Genomic DNA, 27,125 nt, shown 5'->3' with positions numbered 1-27,125 from the left:
TTTTACCTGCATCTTACCAATCAAGGAGCTATTACTCTTCTTTATAGTATTTAGCGTATGTAGCCACTCTACCGTTACGGTTCTGCTCTTATTAGTAAGTTAATGTATGATGATATAGAGCTTATCCGGTTGCTTTAGGTACCTAGGTATTTGCCTTAGGCTAGGTAGTTAGGTTACTGCAACAGCAGGACGGCTGTTACCTTGCATCCGATCCGCTGGTGAATCATTTCCGTATTAAACGGAGGCCGGGTCTAGAATCTAGACTCAACGAATCGAGCACATTCTATAGACCCAGTCATATCGTAGCAATCAATCGAGGAACAAAATGGCTGCAATTATGTATTCAACATCCAAGTATTGGATGAGGTTGTTGGATAATAGTAAACTGGTTTGATTCGCCCAGTTATTGTCATGGTCTTAGACAAGTTAGCCATAGCTATTAATGAAGTTACACAGCAGACTTATTATTAGATGTAACACTTAGTATACCCTAAGTAAGACATAGAATGCCGAATCTTTGTCGGAAAGGTTGTATACATCATCTCACCCCAATTATTCGGAGGTCGGGAACCTCCTGATTTCCCAAGAGTACCTCCTAATCTATTAGCTCGATTAATTTCCGAGAACGCCGAAAGTAACGACCGACCGAACCTGCCGTGGCCGAGTTCGAAATGAACCTCCCAAAACAATATTCCCTGCAATAGCCTTACGTATAGCATCGCGGGACATTAAAATATTATAAGATCGAAGATTTCCCGTATTGGGCAAAAAAGAAAAAAGAATCCTACTTTGTCATAGGGTTGAATAATCCCATACCTCGCTCATCAAACCTGTGATGTGCTTCCCGCGTAATATCCCGATATCCGTCATCGCCGTATGTATAAGCCACCCCTACCGAGGGCCTGATCTTTGAGTTCGCTTCTAGCAGTGCGGACCCCAGCTAGGTGCAGTGGAACACTATCAACCCGCTTCTGCGCTTGTGATATTATATCAATATATTTATCTTCAATAGTCCTAGTGCTCATATCGGACTCAACTCTACGAAGAGTCATATCGCACTGCCAATTCTCGCGACTCAGACTTGCCACTGTCGTGCTTATATCTCGCGTAGCAGCAGCAGTCCTTTGTGCAGGCGACTGGGAGCTATCGGGATTTGGCATGGGTCTCAGGTATGCCATAACTATGACCTCAATATTAGCGTTCAAAAACCTAGCTTCGCCAAAGTCGTGGACAATATGAACTGCGGCTATTTTCTTAGGAACCACTCGAGGCGGTGCGTATGGCGAAGGCCCAATAGTAATGACGGCTTCATGCCAGTTATACGAAATGTCTTCGCTGCCCTGAAATGGTTGAACAGCAGCCCAACCTATATAAACACCATTGGGACGTAGTAGTAAGTCATCCGGCATGCCGGCTAGGTTCGCTGTCGGTATCCCCGTTTCGGCTCGGCCTCTGCCAGTTCCTTGGACCACCTTGCTAATGAACCGGATTGGATACGGCTTCTCTGGTCCACTATCGGCACCGACAATCCGAGGAGGCGCCTCCAGTACCCCCTCCGTTTGCAAAGACTCGTATGCGCTATCCCTTTCTGCATCAGTGGCCTCTTCTGCAGCGGTAAGCCGTTCATTCAGTTTAGAATTTTCGTATGCCATAAGCGCAGCCTCTTGGGCTATTAACCCCGGGCCATATTTTTCAATTTGGGCCTCTATAACCTCCCTCGCAGGTCCGATGAACCTTTCCACGGCACTTTGGCCTATTACTGACGCTACTTTCAATCCGAGTTCGATAGGCATAGTTGTCAAGCTTGCACCACGCAATACGCTTACATCTGACGACGTACTAGCTACGCGAAAAACGGGCGAGGGACAAAGCGTCTTCTTTGACCCTTCACCGGTGCACATGACAATACGCAAATAGCCATCTTCCGCCGAGGCAGGGATTCGAATAACACATGTTTCGCGGGCTGTTTGCTTAGATAAGTGCTTATGGGATGCTGCCTTCTTGATAAATTTTTTGATATCCCTTTGCCACGCTCGCTCATCCGATTCGGGGACTTGAGAAGGAAGAGCTGCGAATGAGGGAGTCACTTCAATCCAATTCCCCTGTGTGCGTAGAAGGGCACTAGCAGCCATACCCATATTCCCAGAGAAACCTTTTCTCTGTAACCAGAACGAACGGTCAGCTGGCAAAGGCCCATCTGCGAAAATGGTTATGGCGACACTCGTAGATGGTCCTCGGTAAAGGATAACCCCAGCCGAATGGCGGAGAATACTATAATGCTTAGTTGATTCGAATGGATGGGATATAAGTCCACCGGCAAAGTAGATGGTCTCATTGACAGCCGCCTTCCATATCGAATTGCCGAGATTAGAAGTATCTGGTGTTGAGACGCCGGAGTTAAGTGAGATTTCTGAAGGGCTAGAAACAAGGGGAATGGATAATTGCCTTGGAGGGAGGGTTGGGGGGGCGGCAGGACTAATATCCAGTTTCAATTCCTTGGTTTCAGTTGATAGCACGGGGTGCTGGTGGTGCTGGTGGTGCTGGTGGTGCTGGTGAGGACTTGGTAGTTTAGTTGGTTCCAGATAATCATCAAGGAGATCGTCAAGGATATCACCCGGATACGGAGGAGGTGGTTGTGAATGTGGGTTAGCCGATGGGACAGGCTTCCTTCTGATAGTTGTTGTAGATGATTGATCCATTTGTTCGTTGATATAACATTATATTATTACTAGCAAGCAGAGAAATAATTCGATATTATGAGAGGGTTGCTAAAGAGAGAATTCTAATATCATGGGTGTCTTTTTTTCTGAAATTGATGACTATCCTGTATCCTGTCGAATAAAGAGTTAGTTAATCACTAAAAAGGTAGTAAATTTCACATATGTAATAATACAAGAGGAAAAAGATTATGTCTTGAATAGAAACATATAGCAACAAGGGTGAAGAATGTACGGGAATGTCGGATGAGATAGAAGACGTGGAATTATGAATTATCGTACAAACGGAAATGGAATGAATGAGAATTAGGGGCTCTTATTAATGCTTTGCCATTGGAAGCCGCTTGGCGACCGCGATAGCTCGGCTTGGTATGCCAATAGTTTTAGGTAGTGGGGTGATATGTACCTAGGTATTGTGCATCGGCACTTTAGAGTTTGTCAAGCCGTGATTCGTCCACCCAAGATATCGCTGTGATCCAGCATTACGGTTCCCCGTAGCGTAGCTTTGCAGAGGTACCCGCCTATCGCAAGCTATCGACTGCCTAAGCTCTTAGGTAACCTTAGCTTCTCCAACTTCTTGAATCTCTACAACTTTTATCTCTCTACAGCGTCATCATCCATTACCTACCTAACCCATACCCTTTTATCCTACCCTTTCGGTTATTAACTGAGAATGTAGAGACATTGGCTTAGCCTCTGGCTTAGTTGCTGCTTTACATCCTGATCCCGACGCCTTAATTCCGATATCATTCAACATGGCATCTATCACCAGTCCACATTCATCGGCGTCCATCTCTCGCCCTACATCTCAACATGACGTCTCTAGCCCTGTCAGTTCGATACCTGTCGAAATCCTCGTACAGCATCTACTTGATGCCAAGCGCTCGCTTAATTCTATGGGCCTTGTCGTCCGCGCTGATGGACTCGTTCATTTGGCGAAAGAAGCCCATGAAGAATCCGTAGTTCTCGCCGCGCAGTCGGGTTTCATCCGCCAAGGTATAAACGAACAAATCCGACTGCTACAACATCTACGACGGAGCATGAATCGAACTTATGACAATGGGAAACGCGAGTTCAAGCAGGTCATCAAAACCTTAGATGCTGCTCACGGTCGGCTCGAGGATACTATGAAAATATTACGGGATAGGGTCGTAGACAGCACATTTAGACCCCCCGGTGAAGGCAAAAAGAATCTGTTGGATTTCATAGATGAGTCCCAGGTTGAAAGGATAAGCGATGCTCTAAAAGAAAACATCCAGTCCTTGCAGGTTCGTACCACGTTACTCATAAGCTCTCGTTCTACACTAAACCAGTCCTAACGCTTTGCTAGACCATCCAGAAGTCCTTCGACGGTGATTTACTCCGCTTCGATACTGACATGCGCTTACTTAGTAAGACCTTAGCCGGCGCTCCATCTCCTCCATCCCCGTCCGCTTCGTCTTCAGAGCGTTCGTTACCTCAACTCTTCTCCTCCATGATTGATAACTCCCACGCCATGGCCGAGCTCCTCTCGTCACTGACGAAGCACTTCGACCTATGTGTAACTGCTGTTAGGACAACGGAAGGCGGAGCAGCCTTAGCTAGAATCAAAGCTGCCGAAGCGATAGACTCCCAAAGCGGTGTGACCGTATCGATATCTGGTGTAATCGCAGAGCAAGAGTCGCATATGCCTGAGGACGAGCCAATTTCCCCCGAGGATCGTGCTCAGATGCTCGAAGTAGTCATGCAAGATGCATCAGAGGTCGACGATGTAGTTCGGGAACTTAATATACGTTTACAAACCATTGAATCTGATTTCGCAACCATTGACGACCAAAGAAATCGAGTTAAGTCAGCCTACTGCTCAACTATCGACGCGTTTAGAGTCTTGGAGGATATTGGAGCACGACTTTCCAGTTATATTCTGGCCGAGGCGGAATTTCGCGACAGGTGGAACGAGGAACAACTGGCGATACAAGACAAGTTGCAGGAGATGGACGGGTTGAGAATTTTCTACGAGAGTTATTCTAACTCATACGATGGGCTAGTCCTAGAAGTCGAGAGGCGAAGAGCGTTGCAGGAGAAAGTAGCAGGCATATGGAAAAAGGCGAAGGAAAGTGTTGACAAGCTTTACGAAAATGATCGCAGGGAGCGAGAGTTATTCCGACACGAAGTCGCCGAATATCTTCCCCACGACCTCTGGCCAGGTATGGATGACGATGTGGTCAGATGGGAGATCATGCCCGTCCGCGATGGCAGATCTACTAGGCAAGATGGGATTGCAAATCTACCGAATCTTGAGGGGAGCGTCGTTGAAGCTAGAGAGACAAGATATGGACCAACATCAGACCTATAATATTTGGGTGTAAGACGGGCGAGTCAGGTATTCTGGGTGTTTAAATAGGTTATTGGCTAGGGTTTAGATTCATGTGGTAGGATCACAAGTCCTGTACTTGGATGGCATGGATGGCGTTCGGCGCAATTTTATCTCCTTTTAAAGATCATCAAGTTGTAGTAGGGATAGTAGATTAGGTAGGAGGTAGCCAAAGTCAGCAATAAATATTGAATTTATAATTTTGAACTTATGGCTTAGGTGCCTCTTTTATCTTCCTATATGCCTCTTGGATCTCTTTCATGTTATCCATCTTCTCCATCCACTTTTTGACTGTCGGGTAAGGATCTAAGCTGATCTGCGCATATGCGTGCTGTCGGACCCACGGCTCAAAGTGCAAGTCGACTGCTGTGATCCCTCCAGGTAAGATGCTATGTATCACCGCCAGTCTTCTTCAATAGCTTATCAGCGTGCTTTCGAACCGATTCTGAACCCCCCGGGTTGATGATTCTTTTATCTGACGGTCGCATTGGGTGGTATCTCTTCTCAATTTTGGTATTTCTAAGCACCCTGAGAGTTGCCAATGCAGCAAAAGTATACGCAAAGCGCTTTTGGCGTTTATTTGCCATTATATTCGTTGAGAAAGGCCTGAAGATAGCCTCAAAAACGTCGTTTTCGTGCTCTTGTGCGTCTTCGTATCACAACACAAGGACTCGGGATACAATATTACGATGATGATATGTATCGTAGTGTATGATTAATTGATTAAGTAAAGGGATGAATCTATCTAGAATGCTAATTACAATTTGTATGCATTCCCTACTCGTGGACCAGTGAGTCCTCACGAGTGGTGGTTCGTGCCCGGTGGTGAGTATTTATTACATTGATACGACGTCATCTTCTAAACAGGCCGCCAAGTCTAATTAACAATGCTGTAGGTTAGTATATATGTATAGCCTGACATGCTTTCAAACTTAGGTGGAGATATCATTCCGAGCGGGCAGTCTTTCTTCCTGGCATTATTGTAACTGGATCATATAAGTTCCTATTGGGTCTGAATACAATTACGTTTCGTAATAGACTTCCCCAGACAGCAATGCGAGGTTTGGCAAATGCCCACATGAAGAAATCAATTTTAAGATTGGCCAGCTTGAATCAAGTTATACATATAGTAAACAGGGATAGTTCGAAGACAGGCCCGTATACTTTGTAGATAGGTAGTAATCCTTTACAGTACAGTTGAATAAATGAAATCCGTAAATCATGCCAAAAACTTCAACACCAACCATGACCAGGGATATCAGTATGCTTCCAATGCGCCGAATAATGCCAGAGAAACCCATTGCAGAAAACCATGCGATGCAACATCTTGCGGTGGATATAAAAGCGTACACGTATTGATACACCTCAACGCGAACAGTGAGCTCAAGTAGTCTTTTGACTACGAGCACACAACTGTCTCACCTCTAATACACTGGTGCCTGGGGTGCTGGGTATAAGAGGACCAATCCGCGCAGCGACGCTGCGATCAGGTCGAGATTCGAGGGCATTCGGGAATCTCATATGCGGACCTGCTACGAGCCGTCACCCAGCACGACCCAGGCTTCTCCAGTGACGGAGGCTGCGTCTACGACATCTTCCGTGACAGTATCAACATCCGCATTGCTCAGAATATCGACGTCCTCCAATAACGCCCAGTCATGTGATTCTTCGTCCTCTCCTTCTGAATCAAAAACTAATTCGGGAAAATCAGCGGCCTCCGGGGCGGCTTTTTCAAATGAAGGTTCTGAGCTCTCCGGGAGCTCTTGGATGACCGAGAGTGTTACATTCCAGTATGATTGCGCCGAAGCATGGTTATCCTCATCATTGTTTTGAGTTACGGAGATATCTTCCACAGGAGTAGGAATCTCGTAAACCTCGGGAACCAAGAAAGCACCGACATCTGTATCCGAACTTAATAAAGCGTATGAAAGGTCTAGATGCAAATAAGACTGCTCTTTGCGCTGCTTCTTTGCTCGCTTCGCTGGACGGATGGAGTAGACGGGCTCATCGTGGACGATAGCATCTAAACTGAAGTAGGAACCACGCGAGTGTTCATCGTCATAGAGAAGACCCAACTTATATAAGTCAGAATCATCTTCCACCACGTCGGAGTAGAATCCTTGGGCCTTGGGTTCTCGGAAGGCTTCCTGGCGTTCAAGTCGGGGCTTGCTACGGCTGAAGTCGGAGGGCAACGCAAAGTTGGGGTCGGCTGCCAAGCGGCGGCTGTCCTCATCGTCGAACCCCCATGCTGGATATGAAGGCCGAGGTCTTCGCTGCCGGACGATACGGTTATCGTGAACTCTACTAGCCCTAATAGGCCGATTGACTTGGTCGTACTTGAAGGATCGTTTGAAACTTTGTGGTTCTTGTAGACTTCGCCATCTAATGGGTGCAGGACTCAGTCGAGGCACGCGGCGCCGAAAGGGTTGGTCGGTAGGGAGAAGTGATTGTGCAACAGTCGTCATGAGGGGCGGTTTATTGGGGTTTTTATAAGAGCTTTTATTATTATTATTTATCGTGATATTGTAGAACTCAGGAACACGTAAAGCAAAAGCAGTGTCATGGGGTGAAGGATGTAATGGATGCCACGCGCAGGGCGCTGGTAGCGTAAGTATCTCGGTAAAGATGAATAGTGACAGATAGAGGCAGAAGCTAAGAGAATAATAAGATATTTATAAAGTCTACCTTTAGGGGTATGAATCATAAGGATGTCCAGTTTTAGCATACTTATGAGGGAGTCATCGAAAGCGATGTCGTTTTTGATGCCATACCCCCGGTTCTCCCGGCCCTCCCGGCCATGAGGCGTGTAAGACGATTGGTTAGATAGCCGGGTCAAGGTGAGTCACCGGATCCCGTTACCCTTTCCGCTCAAATAAGGAGACGGTAATGGATGGCACAGCCTACTAGTAACAAGGCAGAACCGCCTCGTCTTAGCAGGTTACTACAAAATAGATGGTAGTGGGGCCTAGATCTAGGCAGGGAAGGTCTCAAATCTTGTCAGATGAGCAGCAGGTTGGGTGTATGGTGTCAGACATTTAGGTAACTTTTGGTTTCAACTTATAGGCAATAGTGGAGGTTATATATGTAGGATCATGCTAACTCTAACGTAACGAGGTTAGATACGCATTAATGGGGTATAGAATAACGAGTTGCTAAGAGAATTAATATATATTAAGTACCTAAGGTTAGGTATTTTATCAATAACCCAATCTGACGATGATTGGGCGAGGTTGCGATTTAGAATAACTAAAATTTATAGGCAGCAGGATATGTAAGTCTTAGGTACAACGAACTACCTAATTGATTGCGAATCACTTTTTGTATTATATCTTCTAGAAGAATAAGTCCTTATAATTACATAGGTACCTAGGTACTTATTATCGAGTGAGTGTTAAGATAAGACTCGGAAAAATCAATCTAGGAATAGCAGTCGCGTCATCTGAAGTGCATGAGATCCACCCATCAATTTATGTACATTGGGTTAAGGAGTTACGACATCGTACATGACCCTTCTTTTTATGCTTCTTCTACAAAGTAATTTCTCATCCGAATAAAAACAACCAAATCAGTCAAGCAGAAGATCAGACGAATTTTTGTCAACTCGCGAGACATCAAAACCTCAATTTTGGACAAGCTCACATATCGAATAGTAATTACTCGCTAGGTACTCCCGAAGATCGAGAGATAAACCAATGCATGTAATTAATGTGTACATATGAAAGCGACGATCCCGATCGACTTGTCACATTTTAATAAGAAATCCATAAATTCCCTTACCACAGCATCCACACGCTACTTTGCCGTCTCTGGATCGCTGCCCCTAGATCTCCGTGAATTTTAACTCATGCAGCTCATGTCGAATTCATCCGGTTTTTCAATGCAAAGACATCATTCGTTTACGTCTTTCTTTCGCTCTCCATCTTCGTCTCTCATCTCATATACTCTTCGTCCCGATTGAAAGAATACAAACATCAAACAGATCAAAATGCCTTCTCCCATGACTAAAGCCACGCTGGCCGCGGCCGGTCTATCCAGCGCATCCAACATCCTGGCGCAATTCCTTGAAGCGTACCGAGACGGACACCCCTTTGTTTTCGATTTCGCCAATTTCCTTCGCTTCGTTGCTGTTACTTTCATTACCGCTCCTCCGAATTACATGTGGCAACAATTACTGGAACGTAGCTTTCCTGCATATGAGCGAAAGACATCTATCGGTGATATTGAAAAGCAAGGCATAAATGGAGAGGATGTGCGAGCGCGAGGAAATCCAGAGGATCAAGAACCTAAGCTAAACTTGCGAAACACATTCGCTAAATGGTTCATCGACTGTATCACCCTCGGCGCCATTTTTAACACGGTTGCATTCTTCATACTCATGGGTATTTTGAAGAGCCAACCCGTAGCCCAGATCGCGCAGAACATCAGGACCGAGACGATCCCCGTCATCGTTGCCGGATACAAGATCTGGCCGTTCGCCTCCATCATCAGCTTCAGTTGCGTGCCGGTGGAACGACGGATCGTCTTCCTTAATTTTGTGGGACTCTTGTGGGGGATTTACATGAGTCTCGTCGCCTCCAGAGTTTAGAGGTGTTGATCACGATCGGCACATCGACATCAGTATGAGCTGCATGATGCCCACGCGATACTGTAACGATGTACATTGATCAGTGCGTATTCCGGCGGCACGGATAGGATTATCACAGGGAATTTGGTGGAACCTTTTGTGTATATTTTATATTCAGGTATACCAAATCATGCAGTCTGGAAAGCCGTTTTTGTTCTGGTCTCAAATTTAAACGTACCTATGCATTCTCTTGAGAAATCCTCGGGGCTCGTTAATGTAGTTAATAAACTACAATCTTCACCATATCTCAAATGCCTCGTCTACGGAATCTGCAGCTTAGAGACTTTATTTAGGCGTCCTGGGTTCAGATGTACCTGTGAAGCTCGCTTATTTAAAGATAACCTACGAAGGTAAATAGGAAAATCTAACCTATACCTCTGACCATCACAAGCCTAATCCTCAGGTAGGTATATCAAAAGTCATAACTACCTAGGTAATCTTATCTAGTTAAAACCCATCACTTTACATCACAGCACAACCTTCCTTTTCTCCCTCATCGCAAAGCTTCAAGATATCTATATCCTTCAAGAATTTCTGTAGTTTCGGCTTGGCCTCCAGGACTTCCTTTTTAATTTCGACTTCGCTGGTGATCTCGCGGGCTTTGGCCCGCTCGTAGTAGTTATTTATGAACCTACCGAACGGTGAATCCCACCCGTACATTCGAGGAATATTCTCGCGCAGTTCAAGCATTAAGCCCCAGAAGATAACGCGTGGTCCCAGGCCATATTCGGCGAGTTCGCTTTCCGCCTGTACGTGCATCGGGCCCGCGAGCGCACTGGTCAGCAATGCTAAGGTCTCTGTGAGAATCAATCGTTCTGGGCGGAAAGGTTGGGGGGAAATATCCGGCATTATCTCGACGAGCAGCTTTAGCCCTAGCTTGAGCGCCTTGTAAAGACGGCTGGGTCCCATGTATACGCTAAATAGTCGACGACAGAGCTCGGGCACAGGCTGCCGAGTCCAAGTCCACATTCCTGAGTCGATGCACAGATGAAGGGCCTCCTTAAGGTCTTTTTCTGAGGAGTAGCCACTCTCAGAAACATCAAAAACCGATGCTTGCATAGCAGCGAGTCTAAGTTGCGCCCTGGATTCATCGGTACCAGCTAAGAACTTCCCCAGCTCTGCCCTATGATACTTCACTAGACCATCTGCCACCTTACGGTACTCCTCGGACAATTCCTGCGGCGGCTTCGCGAACGTATCTTCGGGGGAAACCGGACACTTTACGCACTTGGCGCATTGGCAAGTGAAGTAGTAAGCCTCTTTAATATGCGCTTGCCGCACCCAAAATGGATTCGTCACCTCGGTATATGCCATGAATATCTCTTCACCTTTCTTAATAGGTTTCAGCGCACGCAGTATTGTGCTCGGCTGGTTGGAGACGCGTATCACGTTTGGGTCGCAGGAATGGTTCGCACTACAGACCAAGGGGTCAAACCCACGGCCATAGTCGCCGGCGTCGAGCGGGGAGCCTACCTGGAAAGTATTATACATAACCTATAAATTAATGTTAACTCAAGGTCACAATATCTCACACCAGTCTTAGGGACACACGTTAAAAATAAGGTCTCGAGCAACAGCTTCAACATCGAAACCGTCGATGGAAGGTTTTCCCGCATACGTCCAAGCCGCATTAGCAAGCATATAGAAGTCGTCGAACTTCTCTCTATCTAATCGACGAATATCTTTAAGCTGGTTGCTATCACGAGCGGCTGGCCAGAAATTCAAGATATCGAGTATTTGTTCCCTCTCATTGCCAGTGTTACCCCTGAGGCGACCAAGGAGCTTGATCACAGCACGTACACCCATAGGCACTTGACAGCGACAGTCAGTATATAATTTTGAGCATTTCTCCAATCTCGAGGAATCGGACGGTAATATTCTAACTCTCAACACAGATATGAATGGAGGAGGAAAAAAGACCCTCAAATACATACAATTCGGACGTGTACTTGGAGCCAGTACATGACATTCGTATTTATGCTCGCGCTTCCAAGCCTTATTCTGGCAATTCTTAGAGCAGTACCCTACTCGGCGGCAACGGGCACATTTCTTAATCTCAATAAGCCCATTCGGAAGCCCCATAGATGCCGCCTGCATGCGTTCCATAGGATCAGTAGCGCCTCGCTGAAAGCACCAGTCGCAAGTATCCTCCATACGATCCGTATCAAGCTCGGCGAGGAGCGGCCGGTCGAGCAACACAACTAGGTCACCCGGGCCAAAGTCTTGGCAGGCAAAGAGGCCGCGCCCGGCTCCGTCGATGGTCGATTTCTTGACCTCCACTTTGTTATTTGCCGACATTGTTTCTATACAATCACTTCTGCGACAAGATATACTTGATGAAGTCGAAATTAACCAGACCTGCCAGAGAGGTGAGGCGCGGAAGGCAGGGAAGCTTTTTAAACCTCCCTCCTTATGATGTCAACTACATCGCAACTCCACGTTTATCCTTGTTGTTCTTGATGATGCACGGATCATACACACCTGTTAAGCTTGCACTTCTCATCATGCCTCATTTTCATAGGCGTGACATAGTGTAGATGTCAGCTAAGAGTCAATAATCTTCAAACACATGTCTCCCATCAAGAGAAGCGTGTACAAGTAAGTTCTTCTCACACTGAACTATTGATGTACTTAACAAGTTTGAAAACTACGGGTCACTCGTGAGTGCAATTCGAAACAGTGGCGTGGAAATGATTTTAATGATACTTTAACATAAACCCCTCAAGGGCCACAATTTATGTACCTTGAGGATATATCAATAAATATTCCCAGAAATAAAACGGGAACCTCCAAAAAGATACAATGCATACGCTCGCCTCTACCTAGTCTAACTACCCGGACCATCCGAAAAATAACGATAAAACAATCGTTATTAGGTGTATCGTTCTATGCAATCCGATTTCACATGTAATCATAAACGCCTCTCATGAGTTTCCAAGAAAATCAAATGCTTAACCCCACTCCTTACCAGCCAAACTTCTCTACTCGAAGTTGAATATCAGCCCCTGATCTGACGGCATCGGCACAAGCATTCCGTGTAGTCCTATTCAGACCATCTGGTCCAGAGACTACAAATCCAACCGTACCCTCCGAGGCGGCGGTTAGGTCGGCAACGTAGCCAGGGATGTCCGGCCTGCCTGCTTCAACTGTCGGCTCGGGAATAGTTACATGAACTCCAAGCTTCTGTAACTCGGCGATTCTCTCCTCCGGTACCCAGGAACGTTGGGCTCGGGAGTGTATTACCCAGATTAAATGGACCTGTCTCTTCCCGCAATGGCTTGTTACTAAATCCCATGCCATAGGGAAGACTACCGCAATTCCGGATCCGCCAGCGACGAGGACAGCATTCCCGCATGATCTCAACATATTGAGGGGATCCTGAGACCCATATGGCCCATCCAGACGAACAGCGACTCTCGAATTTAAACGTGCATGGTTTAGGAGGTCAGAAGTGAAGCCGGACTGTACTCTGATCAACAGACTTAACCAAGCATGATTGGGCGAGTCTGTGGGGTCCATTGCGGGCGCAGCGGACGCGATTGTAAATGGGTGAGCCTGGAGAGAATGGCTACGGCCGAGTACGGGGACTGAGATAAACACATGATCAGCTGGGCGCCAACCATGTCGGATGCTTTGTCCCAAGGAACTAAGCCATCCTCGTGCTTTAGATGTAGGCATGTCCCAGTCTACTGAGAGGAGGAACGTCTGGTCATCCTCCAATACCGTAACGTCTGCTATAAAATTTGCAGACTTCATCCACAAACGCCAAACAAGTCTGTCAAGGAGGAAAATAGCCAGCGATGCGAGTACATACGGCCGACTCGTGAAGAAATGCATATATAAAAATGCGAGAGCCGCGACTTGTAAGACTACGTGCGAGGCCAGGAAGAGCTCATACCACCTTTGCCGAAAACTTCCGAGAGAAGTAAAGTAGAGCAACTCATACGACACCCACGCGCCAATACCCCAGAGGCACAAAGGGTGAGTAATATAGGCGTAAAAGCTGCCACTCATCAGCCAAGGAGGCTCAAGAACAAGCCGCCAAAGAAGCATTCCAAAGAAGTGCACTGCTGCTTCGAAGCACATCAGCTCGCCAACACGGCGATGGTAAATGTTGAGGGCTTCATAAGAATGGCCTGTAAGGAGCCTAAGCGGTTGGTTTTTCGCGGCGAGGAGGTAGAGAAGAGGTAAATTGACGATGAATATTATACCAGCTCGATCAGCGAAAGCAAAAAAGTACTCTGGAGCTAAGGGGACCTGATAAAAGTGGTAGAAAACATTAAGACCCAGAAATGCCAAAATGAAAAGAGACGTCCCATTTGACGGCAATGTCCGATTAATCAATGGGATCGGCCGGGGTTGATACATCAACAAGGACTGCAAACGCTTAACGACGCGATTTCCCGATCCTACCGATAGAGGCTGGCGCCGTCTAGATCCAAGGAGAGGTTGCCTCTCGACGTCGTTTTCGACAGCTTTCAGTGTAATTTGGGAAGACAACGAGCCCTCTAGAGTACTACTGGAAGACGATTCGGTCTCGTTTGCAGCCTCGGTATCGTCGGCCGTCTTTCTGGTGGAGCCTTGCTCGAGTGTTCGCCATTTCGACTTCTCTCGTATCCTCTCGTTTATGTGAAGTAAAGTAAATATCAAAAGCACTACTAACAAAACAATGTTGTAGGTATAAACGATAGTGCGACCGTTGAGGATGTAGGCAATTAGGTCTCGTAAATACTCGAGCCTTTCGGGATCGTTCGGAATCTCTCTTACGGGAGGGGTATTGTCGTTAAAGAAAACAGAAACTTCATCTAGACTGGGAGGAAGACGCGATGTCCTCAGGCTTTCCCTGAAGATGTCGAGAAGCCTGTTCCTATCAACTTGGTTGGTGGACATCGTTCCTCGATATTAGGTGGTGTTTAGTGTAAGATTTAATTAACAGGGGGTTTCGACGCAGCAAGATCTTATCAGATTGATAAACATTCAGCTGGTCCCTTAGAACTGCGACATCGGGCACATGACTAGGTACCTATACGTGGGGGTTGTTGGCTGATCTAATGCAATACATAGCTTGGCTGTCAGTTATCGTGCACGGATCAAGAGTGACTTGACTTTTAAACACACTCAGGGGTTATGAAATATAATATTTTCCAATTGCTGTTGGTGAGATCTTTATTCAATAAGAAAGAGTAAATAAAAAATGGTTATTACCTCTTAGTTATTATATTTATTGTAATCTAGTATTCGAAATTATTGGGATGAATTAGTCTTCGTGCGTCAACTGGCTTCAACAATCTAAATCCATTCAGGTTATTTGCATTTCGAGTTACTCATTTCGCCTTTCTTCACTCTGCTGGAGATTCGCATCACAAACCAAGAAATCATACCAGTCACTCTACATTATCCTTTCTAGCTATTTTAAAACTGCGCGACACCCTAAATTATTCATCGCTTCTGCTGTCTTATTAATGTTTCCTAAGTTTATGACAAGTCCTCATTACGTGAAAATGGGGTTGTCAGCCAAAGCGATATCTTGCTCCACCTAGTAAAGCCTCCGTGACTCCATACCTTTCAGGTTTAATACATGAAATTCTAATATATCCGGTAAGTATGACGAAACATCATTTATTAAGTCTATCTAACAAGCCTATGATGTAAACTAGGTAGATAACATGAATAAAAAGGTAGATCCTTAGACAGTAATTCCAAACCCGAGGTTATCCAGTGATACTTTATAGGATGAGCAACCGCGAGCTCCTCAGACATCCTATCTCCTTTCGACATCGCAACATTGAACCCTCTTACAAGACAGCGGTCATCGACGTCACCGGCACTTCAAACGAGGTGGCGCTAGCGGGGAACTCGACGGAGCCAGAGGCATTGTATCGGGCATCACCTTCGTTCCAGATGTGGAATACCGATATCTTCACGAGGTCGTCCGCCGAGGGTACTTCCCACACCGATTCCACATACGAGCCAGCGGCCAGATCAGTTACGGCCTCGCAGTTAGGAGTACCATCTTGCTCCTGTATCATGAGTTAGTACTTGTAACTTACAGCTAGGTGTATGGCTAAGAACTCCAAGAGATGCCTTATGTGAAAGATCTTGGGTAGATAGGAAGAACTTATTCCGAACACAAAATAAAAAGAAATGAAGGAGGGATAAAACATACAGCAGAAAGAGGGTGGCAGATGGCACTGAATGCCGGAGCACCATGTACGTATTCCGCGGGGGCCTTGATGTTGAAAACTGCTGTGCAGCCACCCTGTAGGTTTATTAGCCAGAGGTTGATAGGGATCTCTTCGGTTTACCTACCGGGTGGAAGCACTTCTGCTCAAAGCCATCGGCGGGCCAAGTAGCTAAGACCTCGCGGGCAGCGATGTTAGGACCAGCCACCACGGAGGCAGCGAGGGTAGAGACAACTGCAAGGACTGAGGTGAACATGTTGGCGGGTTGAAGATAGAACTGTAGTGATGGAAAAGTAGATCTGTTTAAAAGTGCCGGAAACTTGCCTGTGATGTGGAATGATATAAATTTGACAAGAGGTGCTGCTGGACTTTTATATATAAGACTCCGGGTTCATTATTCGAAGCTACCCATATACAGATCTTGGAGCTATCTCAATTTGTTTCCTAGACCATGCCATGGCGGTGAGGCTTAACATCGTGCCAAGTTAATGAAAATTTATGCCATCGTTAAAATTTTTGCCTCGATGAACGTGAAAATTTCCGGATCAGGTGTTGTTAGGCTACTTCATTGAGACCCTTCACCAAAATGTCTTCAGCCGTGTCCTGCATTCAGGGTACTTGTCAGGAGCTAGAATCTGTATTCGAAGCTGGAGTGGGGGCTTGCATAAGAGAGGGCTCAGGGGACTTGATAGATGATACAGAATACCACATCTAAACGAGCACCATGGTGCATCGCAACGTGGCTAGCTCCGGTTTGACCGGTGCTATTGGCGTTGGGGATGGTAACTCTGTGTAAAGCATTGGAAAGGATCCGTATTGTTTCTACAGTAGGTAGGCTGGGTACGTCTGAGGTGTGGAAGAACAAGCTTGGCATCTGAGGTACCATAAGAATACCTACGCAACGAACCTCGTACTTTGGGAAAATCATTTCTTTATTGCTTTTATTTCTCTGTTTTACTGGCTTAGAAGAGCTAAAAATATTCAATTTTGCTGACGTCGTTATATATTAAATAGAGGCAAGCCGGGGTTCCTTATGCCAGGTACTCAGCCCCAGTGTCTATGAGGCTGTTCACCCCAACAAGATCTACTTAAGTCACAATCATTCATTCCCCAGGAAGGATGGGTTTAGATTTCTAGTAAGATACGATCTATCAAATCGCAAGGACCCTCCGTGCGTCTCCACCCTAAGCCAACTCCAAACAAGATCAATTAACAACTCAAGATCACTACCATTTTCTTGTTTCCCTTGTCACTGATGGATAGTTAAGGCTATTTTATATAGGTACATTGATGAAAAAGACTCCAGTTCGTATTCTCACTCTACCTCTAGCTCTATAGCTCCATAGCTACCTAGGTACCTAACTAGAAAAGGGGCGAAGGCAAGTTCTTAAGTTAAATCCTAAGTTGTATCGCAAATGCCGACGCAGAGGATGACAGACGGGAGATAGGCTATTAGATATGAAGAATGGGTCGGTTAAGAGGTAGGGCTGGAAAACGCTAGGGCCAGGAAAAGGGGCTGAAGAATAACAAGGGGCATTCAGAGCGACGATCTTCTACAATAAGGCATGTAAATCAATAACGTAGCAATAAGAGTAGCTTTTTGATCCCGCAGCGCATTTATATTTAATGGATGATACATTAACTTCGCCAGCTGTGACATATCGAACACGTGCCCTAGTAATGAGTTCGAGTATGAAATCCGCTGCTCCCCGCCGCTGATCCAACCAGCTTTGATGTTATGAAGTGGATATCTTAACATGATTTTTGCGCTTGGCGAAATAAAAAATATCTACCTAGGTATGGTTAAAATAAAAAAAAATGGCTGCAATGCATTTAGTTACAGGTAATACAATTGAGAGGCCCTCACCTGCGGGCGCCAGAATAGACAGGCGCAACGTATTGTCAACAACACGAAACTTCATCAACGTATATCGGTACCTACCTTCTGCCAAAGTAACTTATCATCAACCGAGTTGTTTCGCGAACCTATCTCAACAAGACAAGAAAAAGATTTGCTCTTACGCATCAGGTAGTTCCGAAAGGATATTGTGTTATGTTATAAATCTAAGGAAACTAGTTGAATTAAGCTAGTTATGTGGGATTCCCCTTAAGAATCATCAGGTACCCGTCCCTACTGCATCTTGACTGGGGTAATTGGCTGAAAATAGACAATCCGTTCTAATGTACATAGCCTACTCAGATCCCAGATTTATAAGCCCGATGCACCCGCAGGGCGTCGGAGTAGTCAGATTCGATATATGATCAGAGCTCGTTGCCATTAAGAACCGGGCATCAGTTGTTAAGGAGGAAAGTAACGATAGCGATTCCCGGATATTAACGACTTCAAAATAGATTAGGTACCTAGGTTTATGCTTACTTGGGTAGTTGCGTGCCTAATATCTTTGATATAATGTATGACCAGCCTACAAGTGTAACACTATAGGAAATCTATCGGTAGTAAGTTTGTAGATGGAATACCAACAAGCAAACCCTGTTAACTGTTCTAACACGTTATGTTTTTATAGAATGTAACATATTAATAATATAAGTCGCTAAACTAATTTTAATAGGTATTTTCAGACATGTACATAATTACCTAAAGAAGTGCATCAACAAATGGCAAGATTCTTATAGCCTATAAACACATTTCACCTTTTCCGTTATATAGGTAGGTACCTAGGTAGGTACTTACCTAGGTACCTGCACATATATCTATGTTTTGGAGGGTGGAATTCTGACAGCTTTCTCAGTAATGACCTTGTGTTCATACGCTACCATTTAAATCAACACTGGTCAATGGCAAAGAATAGGGTACCGTTCGCTTTCGCGTTCATCTGTTATGAATTAAGGCTCCCCGTAATTACCAGGAGAGAAGGTCAACGGTCAACATATCATACAAGATAGCCTTTTAGATATAGTGTTTCCGGCCGTGGTTGACTGGAGTACATAATTGCTTCTTTTAATGAGACTGACCCGAAATTTTAGCGACTTGAGTATTCTTTGTTAATATCCTCTCAAATCAAGATATCTAGGTACGGATCTAGGTCCAGGACATTACTGTGTAAAGAATAAAGCTACGTTAAAATTATACGTAGCTAGCATGGGTAAGTATCCAGCAATTTAAAGGAGCAATATGTTTTATAATTGAATGGTTTGGCTCCTATAACACACCTGTTCAAAAGCCGCACTAAAGTGGTTGCGTGAATAACAACGAACTAATGAGCAAACACCTTCAAGACAATAGGCCCTTGACGATACGAGTACGGGATAATGATCACTCCCGAGTTCACGGATACTACTCGAGTGACCCAAGGTCCTTTACTAGCCACTACTTAGCTATAAGCAAGAAGTAAGAATTATCAGGGTATAAGTGGGTTAGGGGTATTTATAGGGGTCCTTCTATTATATAAGTGGCGCGTAGTGCCCTCGTAGGTAAGAGGGTAGAAGACAGGCGTTACTAGTTCAATACTATTTATCCGGACATTCACTCCGTGTATGACATCCGCGAAGGGTATATCCCATGACAAGAAGGAATCTGAGTTGGATACACACGAAACTAATTGATCAGAATTTAATATCTGAACAACAAAGGGGCAATTGAGAGCTTGGGTCCCCCTAAGGTGCATCATGAACGAAAGAAGCCCGTGATTATCAGACATTCCATCGGCTCAGTCGAGAATACCTATCGTTAGGCGGCATGGAGCAAGTCTATCAATCACAGGCTGCTCGGTTCCAAATTAGTACGTCGTATGATTCACGATAACCTAGACTCAGATATAGCCCCATAGTTTCAATGGAGAGAGACTTAGTGATTTTACAATAAATGGGGATGGAATCAATACTGCATTCATCCGTATACGATGGTTCTAAGGCTCGCATGCGATTTTGGGCCGGGAAGTATGTTTATTTCTACAAACCAGTCTGATGTAAGTAAGTTTATGCGCAGGGAGGCCGAACCGTGGACTTGCATGCTTCACTACTGTAGCTGAGACGATAAATCCAAGGAACTAATAATATCTTGACTACGATTAGCGCATTTGTGAAGCTACCCCTATTTTATCGACCTGATGTAATGTCCATTTAGTAAACTATCTTGTAATTTTGCTACGATAGGTTGGTTCATAGTGGAGATTGTTGAGTATCTTGGTACCCATCTTCCTTTAAAGGGGGTGAGAAGTTGTGATTTTGCGTGATTGAGCTATGACGGTTCAACTCGTCGAAATAGGGGCTTGTAATATTGAAACAGGTGCACGTTCTTGAGACAGCTTAACTAATGCATAGTGTAGTTATTTATTTAATTAAAGATACAAATACGAAGTACACAACGCTATTGTCTGATTACGTGCTCAGGGGTAAGTCCGAAGCCAACAATACATAGGGATGATATCTGTAACCTGGATGAATGTTTTATTACGGAACGGCAGTGGCTGAATCCTCCGGGTGATATAATATTGAGGTTACGCGAACGACGGAAGATTTTGTGAAAATGGCGAGATCAAGCCACAGGGGGCTGGCGGCTGTCGGAGTCCGGGATATAATCTTAGAAATAGATTACCTAATGACACTGTACTATACAGTATATCGGACACTATGTTACGAGTTTCGCATCAGCTCAGTCCGTGGAAGGATGACGTACTATTTTTATTGCGCAAGAGTCCAGATGAACTATGCCCCAACTTTGGAAGCAATTCGCATTCTGACTCAGCAGTCTATTTATACCTCCAATTCGGGAAGAGGTAGGTACATAAAAGGAAACAAAAAAGATTTAAGGTTGATGGCCTAGTTACATTAGGTAAGCGCATTTGTATGCGGGCGCGGCATTCGAAAAGCCTCAACCGGAACTGGGTCTATTTTAAGGTGCTCAGGTGCTTTTAAGGTGCACTTACCCCAGATCCCACCAGGCTATTCCTGAGCTGTCGAAGCCCCGACAGCCGTAGTGGGGCCCGGCACTTCGGAAGGTTATCGGTCTAGAATGTCGCCATTCGGGCCCCAAAGCACCACAAAGGTGAACAAAGCAAGACCCTAAGACCCTAAATGCCCAAAAGCCAAATTGTTTTGGCGCTGGTCTGGCGGCTGGTCGGCTCTTATGCGACAAAATCACCACTTTTTTGACCGCTTCGATGAGCCAACCAGTCAAGACCAGCCAGCGCCAAACAATTGGAAAGTAGGGAAAGGGAAAGTAAAGGAATGCAGCTTGCGCCGATTTCGCCATCTTGTTCTACTTGACGTGCAATTGCCCCCGTCCAAGTCCGTCCCTCTTTTTTTTTTTTTTTAGCTTCCCCGGCTTTCTGGCCATCAAGGCCGTCGATACCTAGAAAGAAAAAAAAAAGAAGAAAAGAAGAGAAAAGGAAACTAAAAAAGAAAAAACCAGGGTACACCATAGGTATCATACCGAGCCGTCTAGCCTGTCAACCGGCATTGTTGGATTATTAGATCCTGGGGAAATTTGATACTTGGCTTGGGGGGGTTCTGCGAGATCCCGTTCAGTCTACGACATCCGAACGGAAACGAGCGCAAATCTGTACCATACTTTGTATGGTTTATCATCGACCCAGCACGCCATCTCACCGCGTTTCACCCTCGCCCTCACCATACTCTCTTCGATGGTGCAATTCGAATAAGATCTTACCAGGGCTTTGTCCTTACATCCGGCCACCAATCTAATTTCCCTCAACTTTCATCACCTATCATTATGGACAGCCTACCGCCAATACCGATACCCAACGGCCACGAGTCAGTGTCGAGACACGATGGCCCCATTTTCCTACCAGAAGATATCACACAGACGAATCTGAATAACATATCCACCATCAACCGACCTCGTCTGCAGAGACAGTCCTTGTCCTCCGTACCGACCGAACAATCTATACCATCGAGGGATAACTGTGATAGACGAAGACCCGAGGACGCACAGGACGCCTCCCGATTACCCAATATGTCCCAACAACTCATGGGCCAATCTGTTACTCCCTTTTTACGGGAACATATCCCCGGGTTGTACGCGCCTATAGGAAAACCCGATCTTCCGTCTATGGCTGCCATCACGACAAAGGACCCTAACAGTAAATACTGCTACCGACACCGGCCAGATTCCAAGTGTCGTAGAGCCGCTGACGAAACTAAGATGGGTTTAATCCAGAGTGTATGTTCTTGTCCACCCCCTTGTATAACATGTATAACATAGCCTTTCACCGATACTTATATTGGTATATAGGAACTCGAAACACTACCTGCTGCCGACAGACAGGCCATTACGAATGTTTGGTCATTGTTTTCTGCTGCTCCTTCAAAGCACCGCGAGCTTATGTTGCAAGGCATCATCACCCAGTGCTGTTTTCCTCAACTATCTACAGTGTCTCGTGAAGTCCACGAACAACTAAAGATAGACTTCTTGTCTGCTCTGCCAACGGAACTATCTCTGAAGATTTTATGTTACCTTGATTGCTCTTCTCTCTGCAAAGCTGCCCAGGTTAGCAGAAGGTGGACCCAGCTATCGGGAGACGACGTTGTGTGGCACCGCATGTGTGAGCAGCACATCGGACGCAAGTGTGAGAAGTGTCAATGGGGTCTTCCGAGATTGGAGAAGAAGCGGCTAAAGGAATGGAAAATTCAACATCAAGCAAACCTGAACAACCAGCGAACGTTACTGGCGAATGGTCAGGATTCTTCTGTCATGACGGTCGTCAAGCGGACGGCGTCCGACTTAGAAGATGAAGAAACGGATTCCTCGAAACGTCAATGCGTCAATGGTGTCGGCAATCAAAATAAGTTGTCAACGAGTACCCAGAAGTTTAGGCCGTGGAAGGATCTATACCGAGAAAGATATCGCGTTGGATCAAACTGGCGGTATGGTAGGTGTACTATTAAAACATTTGGGGGACAGCATACGAACGGGATAACTGCTTTACAATTCGACGACAATATGCTTGCTACGGGCTCTTACGATTCGAAAATAAAGCTCTGGGATATCGAGAAGGGCGAGGTCATTCGGACTCTCGAAGGTCATACTATGGGAATTCGAGCCCTCCAGTTCGATGACAGGATGCTTGTTTCTGCGAGTTTAGATGGCACGGTCAAAATATGGAACTGGCGAACGGGTGCTTGTATCAACACCCTCAATCACCAAGGCGGTGTCATAACCGTGCATATGGATGGCGGTCTTTTAGCTTCGGGATCTATGGACAGGTCGATCAAAATATTCAATTTCAAAACCCAACAGTCATTTACTCTACGCGGGCACTGCGATTGGGTAAATCATGTTCGCATTGACGTGGCTTCACGTACGCTACTCTCCGCCTCCGACGATTGCACTGTGAAGCTTTGGGATCTCGACTCTAAGGTCTGTATCAAGACATTCGAGGGTCACGTCGGACAGGTCCAACAGGTTCTTCCGCTTCCAGACGATTACGAATTCGAAGATGAGACGACCCGTGACGGCGATGCTGTCTCCGTAACTAGCAACCGTAGCGGCACGCCACCAAACGGTTCGTCGTCTTCGCTTTCGAGTACCCCGGATGTGGATGATGAACGGGCAATGTATGGTCCCATCTTCCAGAACGACCCCGACCGACCGCTACCTCCACGCTATATGCTTACAGGCTCCCTTGATGCAACTATGAGGCTCTGGGACACAGCAACGGGAAAAAGCCCCCGAACCTTCTTTGGTCATGTTGAAGGCATCTGGGGACTGGCGGCTGACTCTCTGCGATACGTTACTAGTGCTAATGACGCTACAGGTAAGAATTTGAACTAGAGTTTAAGGAGTTTCTTTTTTTGGAACATCAGCTAACATTCTTATCAATGTAGTCAAGGTATGGGATGCTCGAACCGGCAAGTGCGAACGAACATTTACTGGCCATGCCGGACCAGTAACCTGCGTCGGGCTCAGTGATAGCCGGATGGCGAGCGGGAGCGAAGACGGAGAGGTGCGGTTATATAGCTTCGAGGGTGAACCTTCAGAAGTCGAAGAGTTCGGCACCCCTTCTTAAGCTTTTTTCTTTAGGGGGGGTATTGCAGGGTTATCCGGATTTACCCCTATTCGGAGCAACATTATTCATCGATTGATTTTACAGCGGGTTTGTTATACGGAAGGCGTTCAAATATACCACCACTTTTAAACCGGTTACAAAGGGACGAAAAACCAGCCGAGCTGGGAGGCGACAGCTTATTAATGAAAACTCGACGGCATCAACGAGGGTCGGCGTCCAATGTTGATAAAATTCTAAGGCGTATTGGATAAGGCTTGGCAACGCAGTGATATCGCGTGCTGAAGGGGTGGGTTTAGTTAAGATTAGGTTAGGACACAGTCTATTCAACATTGTCCAATATATTAAAGAATTTAATTCTCTACTGCGATGTATGAGAGTGAGAACAGTATTTTGATATGCGGTTTGAGGCTCTTCACATTATGCTAACTCGTATATGAACTCGTACATGTTGCATGTGAGGCTGGTTTATACTATTTCCTAAACTAGATGATTCATTTATAAATGATGGTTATCTGTGCATCCCGCGGCTGAAAATCGTATACATGTAGCTCAAAGCATTCCTTATTGGATGACTCTGATTTCTTGACTGTCTCAGAAGCTCGGCCAAGAAACATTCCAGTTGTATCTCTAACCTCGGCAAGTGAAGTATTAACCACGTTCATAAACTCATACTCTTACTAGAGCCTCAAAGAACTAGACTACAAGTGACCCCAAAGAGCATCTCTACCCGGTAGTATCCGATATGGACCACTGGGTCTAACTACGTAAGTTGTTGGTACGTACCAATTCGAGATCCCTGTCAAGTCTGATGCCCCGGCCTTCTCTCCCCGCAAAATCACAAGCTCGGCTCTCAGTCGGTAAACACACCTTTTTCGACGTCACAGCTAAGAATCACAGGCCGGAACTTGTCAACATTTTTTTAGTTATCGTAGCAGATACTGCGAATAGTGAATCAAGATTATGCGGTACAGGAATACTTGGTATTAATTAATTGACCAAATTTTTTTTAATAATCATAGGAATTCTCGTACTTGAACGACTCTTCCATAAGGGGCTTGCTTGGATTCACTTCCCGCCGGCCGTCAATGGCTATCATAGCAACGTGCGACTGGAGCTCCGGTTTGCCGAACGAGGGCTGATCCGGCAGCCCGTCCACACCAAGACGAAAAAGGAGCAAATCTTGGAGTAGAGTTATACATACACACGCGCATGCGCGCACAGGTCAATGTTTCTGCTGTCATTACTCGTCGTCGATCTAGCCCCGCGACCCCACAGCGATATTGCCTTTCCTAGTCCGTACGCGGCTTAGACCCAGGAGGAGAGCACGAGATGACGGGCGCGTTTCGACGTCCCAGCCGCGGATCTTTGGGTGCTGGCGAGTTAGTCACTTGCTCGAACTTCTCCGGTATGGCGGGTACGCAGGTGCAAAAGTCGACTGCTGGAGCTCGGTAATCTTCGTACCTGGGCCGGCCTGGCTTTTTATATAGATACTTAGATATCCCAGCTCGAGTTCCTAGCTCGGGATCCTCTTATAGATTTAGTCGTCTGCTTCTCCTATTGTTCATGAGTCATAAGTCTCCTATATATGCACATATCCATACACACCAGTCCTGATACTTTGTGCTTTGTGTTCAAGCTGCTATAACTATAACACCGAGCTCCCTTCTCCCACGTGCTTCTTCTAAACTGAAGTATACTAAGTACATTACATCTCTTTGTTGGCTCCCTATTCCCTCGGTATTACTTAACAGCACGTCGGTGACGGCCATTGCATGTGGTTACCCTCCTAGAACGTTTCATGGTTCTTCGCCCAATATCAACATCATAGCTACGAACGGAAACACGTTAGAAGGTTAGAGTATAACCTGGGCGCAAGCCCTATACTAATACTACATAATGGCGACAAAAGTAGGAGGAAAGGATGGCAAGACGCCGCCGACTGTAGCAACGAATTTGATCGGTGCGTTCTTGGACCATATCTGCTCTTAGAAAGCTGGTTCATTATATACTAACATGCATCGAAACAGCTGGCGGAGGAGCAGGCATGATGGAAGCCCTAGTGTGCCATCCTCTCGGTTCGTACTCCCTATCCATATCCATCGCCTCATCATCTTCTCTAACAGCAGTCTTTCCATACAGACACAATAAAAGTACGAATGCAGCTCTCACGAAGAGCCCGCCAGCCCGGCGCCCCCAAACGCGGGTTCATCCGCACCGGAGCCGAAATCGTAAAGCGCGAAACACCACTAGGCCTATACAAGGGACTAGGCGCGGTTCTGACCGGTATCGTACCCAAAATGGCGATTCGGTTCACGTCTTTCGAGGCCTACAAGCAAATGCTGGCCGACTCCGACACGCACACGATCTCCGGGCGCGGGACCTTCGTCGCCGGACTCGCAGCGGGCGTGACGGAAGCCGTAGCAGTCGTCACGCCCATGGAAGTCATCAAGATCCGCCTGCAAGCGCAGCACCACAGCATGGCGGACCCCCTCGACATACCCAAGTACCGGAACGCCGCGCACGCGTTATACACGGTCGTCCGCGAGGAGGGCTTCGGCGCTCTGTACCGGGGCGTGAGTCTGACGGCGCTGCGGCAGGGCAGCAACCAAGCCGTGAATTTCACGGCGTACACGTACTTCCGGGAGCTGCTGCTGCGGTGGCAGGATAACAAGGGAGGGAGCGCGGTGACGCTGCCCAGCTGGCAGACTACGCTTATCGGCCTCGTGAGCGGCGCGATGGGGCCGCTGAGTAACGCGCCCATCGACACGATTAAGACGAGGTTGCAGAAGACGCCGGCGGAGGAGGGGGTCTCGGCGTTTAAGAGGATTAGTTCCATTGCGAGGGATATGTTTAAGTGAGTTTGTTTTCCGCTTCATTTATCTATTTACTTCGTATATATATTAGTGCTAATCAATGTGTCTGATGTAGGCAAGAGGGCTTTCATGCGTTTTACAAAGGCATCACGCCGAGGATCATGCGTGTTGCGCCAGGCCAAGCTGTTACGTTTACCGTGTATGAATACTTGAAGGACAAGTTGGAGAAGAGCGGGCCGAGTATGTTGTCGGGGAGGACGTATGAGGAATAGAAAGGGATGAATGATTTTAAGGAGCCGGGTTATGTACTAGCTATGGCATTGTGGTATTGCTGTAACGGGGATCTTGGGCTGGACATTTTTGATTTAATCACGTTGGTGATATATCATATCATCATTGAGAAATATAGCGAAATATAATCGCATTGCTTCCGTATCTCCTATGGGTT

At 46.1% G+C, this 27,125-nt stretch overlaps 10 protein-coding genes across 10 annotated transcripts; 4 read left to right on the top strand and 6 right to left on the bottom strand.

Moving 5' to 3' along the window:
* Window positions 1-866: 866 nt before the first annotated feature.
* Window positions 867-2,699, bottom strand: F5Y00DRAFT_260612 (uncharacterized protein; the record flags this gene model as incomplete). Its single annotated transcript, XM_048011044.1, has 1 exon — window positions 867-2,699. One exon carries the CDS (start codon window positions 2,697-2,699, stop codon window positions 867-869), a length of 1,833 nt encoding a protein of 610 aa, XP_047866245.1.
* Window positions 2,700-3,300: 601 nt separating this feature from the next.
* F5Y00DRAFT_233077 (autophagy-related protein 17) lies at window positions 3,301-5,270 on the top strand. Its single transcript, XM_048007250.1, has 2 exons — window positions 3,301-3,985; window positions 4,048-5,270. The coding sequence occupies exons 1-2, from the start codon at window positions 3,473-3,475 to the stop codon at window positions 5,050-5,052; spliced, it is 1,518 nt and encodes a 505-aa protein (XP_047866244.1). The 5' UTR covers window positions 3,301-3,472; the 3' UTR covers window positions 5,053-5,270.
* Window positions 5,271-6,602: 1,332 nt separating this feature from the next.
* On the bottom strand, window positions 6,603-7,535 carry F5Y00DRAFT_260610 (uncharacterized protein; the record flags this gene model as incomplete). The annotated part of the gene is made up of 1 exon (XM_048011043.1): window positions 6,603-7,535. One exon carries the CDS (start codon window positions 7,533-7,535, stop codon window positions 6,603-6,605), a length of 933 nt encoding a protein of 310 aa, XP_047866243.1.
* Window positions 7,536-8,519: 984 nt separating this feature from the next.
* F5Y00DRAFT_233073 (uncharacterized protein) lies at window positions 8,520-9,940 on the top strand. The gene has a single exon (XM_048007249.1). The coding sequence runs from the start codon at window positions 9,056-9,058 to the stop codon at window positions 9,653-9,655; it is 600 nt and encodes a 199-aa protein (XP_047866242.1). The 5' UTR covers window positions 8,520-9,055; the 3' UTR covers window positions 9,656-9,940.
* A 216-nt stretch (window positions 9,941-10,156) lies between these two features.
* F5Y00DRAFT_268455 (uncharacterized protein) lies at window positions 10,157-12,331 on the bottom strand (the record flags this gene model as incomplete). Its single annotated transcript, XM_048012251.1, has 3 exons — window positions 11,629-12,331; window positions 11,246-11,505; window positions 10,157-11,188 (listed from the first exon to the last, which is right to left on the bottom strand). The coding sequence occupies exons 1-3, from the start codon at window positions 11,990-11,992 to the stop codon at window positions 10,157-10,159; spliced, it is 1,656 nt and encodes a 551-aa protein (XP_047866241.1). The 5' UTR covers window positions 11,993-12,331.
* A 301-nt stretch (window positions 12,332-12,632) lies between these two features.
* Window positions 12,633-14,702, bottom strand: F5Y00DRAFT_36300 (uncharacterized protein). The gene has a single exon (XM_048013552.1). It carries the CDS (start codon window positions 14,582-14,584, stop codon window positions 12,659-12,661), a length of 1,926 nt encoding a protein of 641 aa, XP_047866240.1. The 5' UTR covers window positions 14,585-14,702; the 3' UTR covers window positions 12,633-12,658.
* A 787-nt stretch (window positions 14,703-15,489) lies between these two features.
* Window positions 15,490-16,132, bottom strand: F5Y00DRAFT_260606 (uncharacterized protein; the record flags this gene model as incomplete). The annotated part of the gene is made up of 3 exons (XM_048011042.1): window positions 15,490-15,714; window positions 15,861-15,953; window positions 16,004-16,132. 3 exons carry the CDS (start codon window positions 16,130-16,132, stop codon window positions 15,490-15,492), a joined length of 447 nt encoding a protein of 148 aa, XP_047866239.1.
* Window positions 16,133-20,709: 4,577 nt separating this feature from the next.
* On the bottom strand, window positions 20,710-21,328 carry F5Y00DRAFT_36228 (uncharacterized protein). Its single transcript, XM_048013551.1, has one exon. The coding sequence runs from the start codon at window positions 21,086-21,088 to the stop codon at window positions 20,759-20,761; it is 330 nt and encodes a 109-aa protein (XP_047866238.1). The 5' UTR covers window positions 21,089-21,328; the 3' UTR covers window positions 20,710-20,758.
* A 240-nt stretch (window positions 21,329-21,568) lies between these two features.
* Window positions 21,569-23,864, top strand: F5Y00DRAFT_260605 (WD40 repeat-like protein; the record flags this gene model as incomplete). The annotated part of the gene is made up of 3 exons (XM_048011041.1): window positions 21,569-22,018; window positions 22,091-23,612; window positions 23,683-23,864. The coding sequence occupies 3 exons, from the start codon at window positions 21,569-21,571 to the stop codon at window positions 23,862-23,864; spliced, it is 2,154 nt and encodes a 717-aa protein (XP_047866237.1).
* Window positions 23,865-25,433: 1,569 nt separating this feature from the next.
* On the top strand, window positions 25,434-27,070 carry F5Y00DRAFT_36173 (mitochondrial carrier). The gene is made up of 4 exons (XM_048013550.1): window positions 25,434-25,824; window positions 25,892-25,939; window positions 26,004-26,718; window positions 26,793-27,070. The coding sequence occupies exons 1-4, from the start codon at window positions 25,761-25,763 to the stop codon at window positions 26,947-26,949; spliced, it is 984 nt and encodes a 327-aa protein (XP_047866236.1). The 5' UTR covers window positions 25,434-25,760; the 3' UTR covers window positions 26,950-27,070.
* The last annotated feature ends 55 nt before the right edge of the window (window positions 27,071-27,125 follow it).

The sequence above is a fragment of the Daldinia vernicosa genome (assembly GCF_022497035.1).
Source record: "Daldinia vernicosa strain CBS 139.73 unplaced genomic scaffold F5Y00scaffold_15, whole genome shotgun sequence".
NCBI lineage: Eukaryota > Fungi > Ascomycota > Sordariomycetes > Xylariales > Hypoxylaceae > Daldinia > Daldinia vernicosa.
Note: the sequence above shows the minus strand (reverse complement) of the source record. Positions and strands in the feature narration are given on the sequence as shown.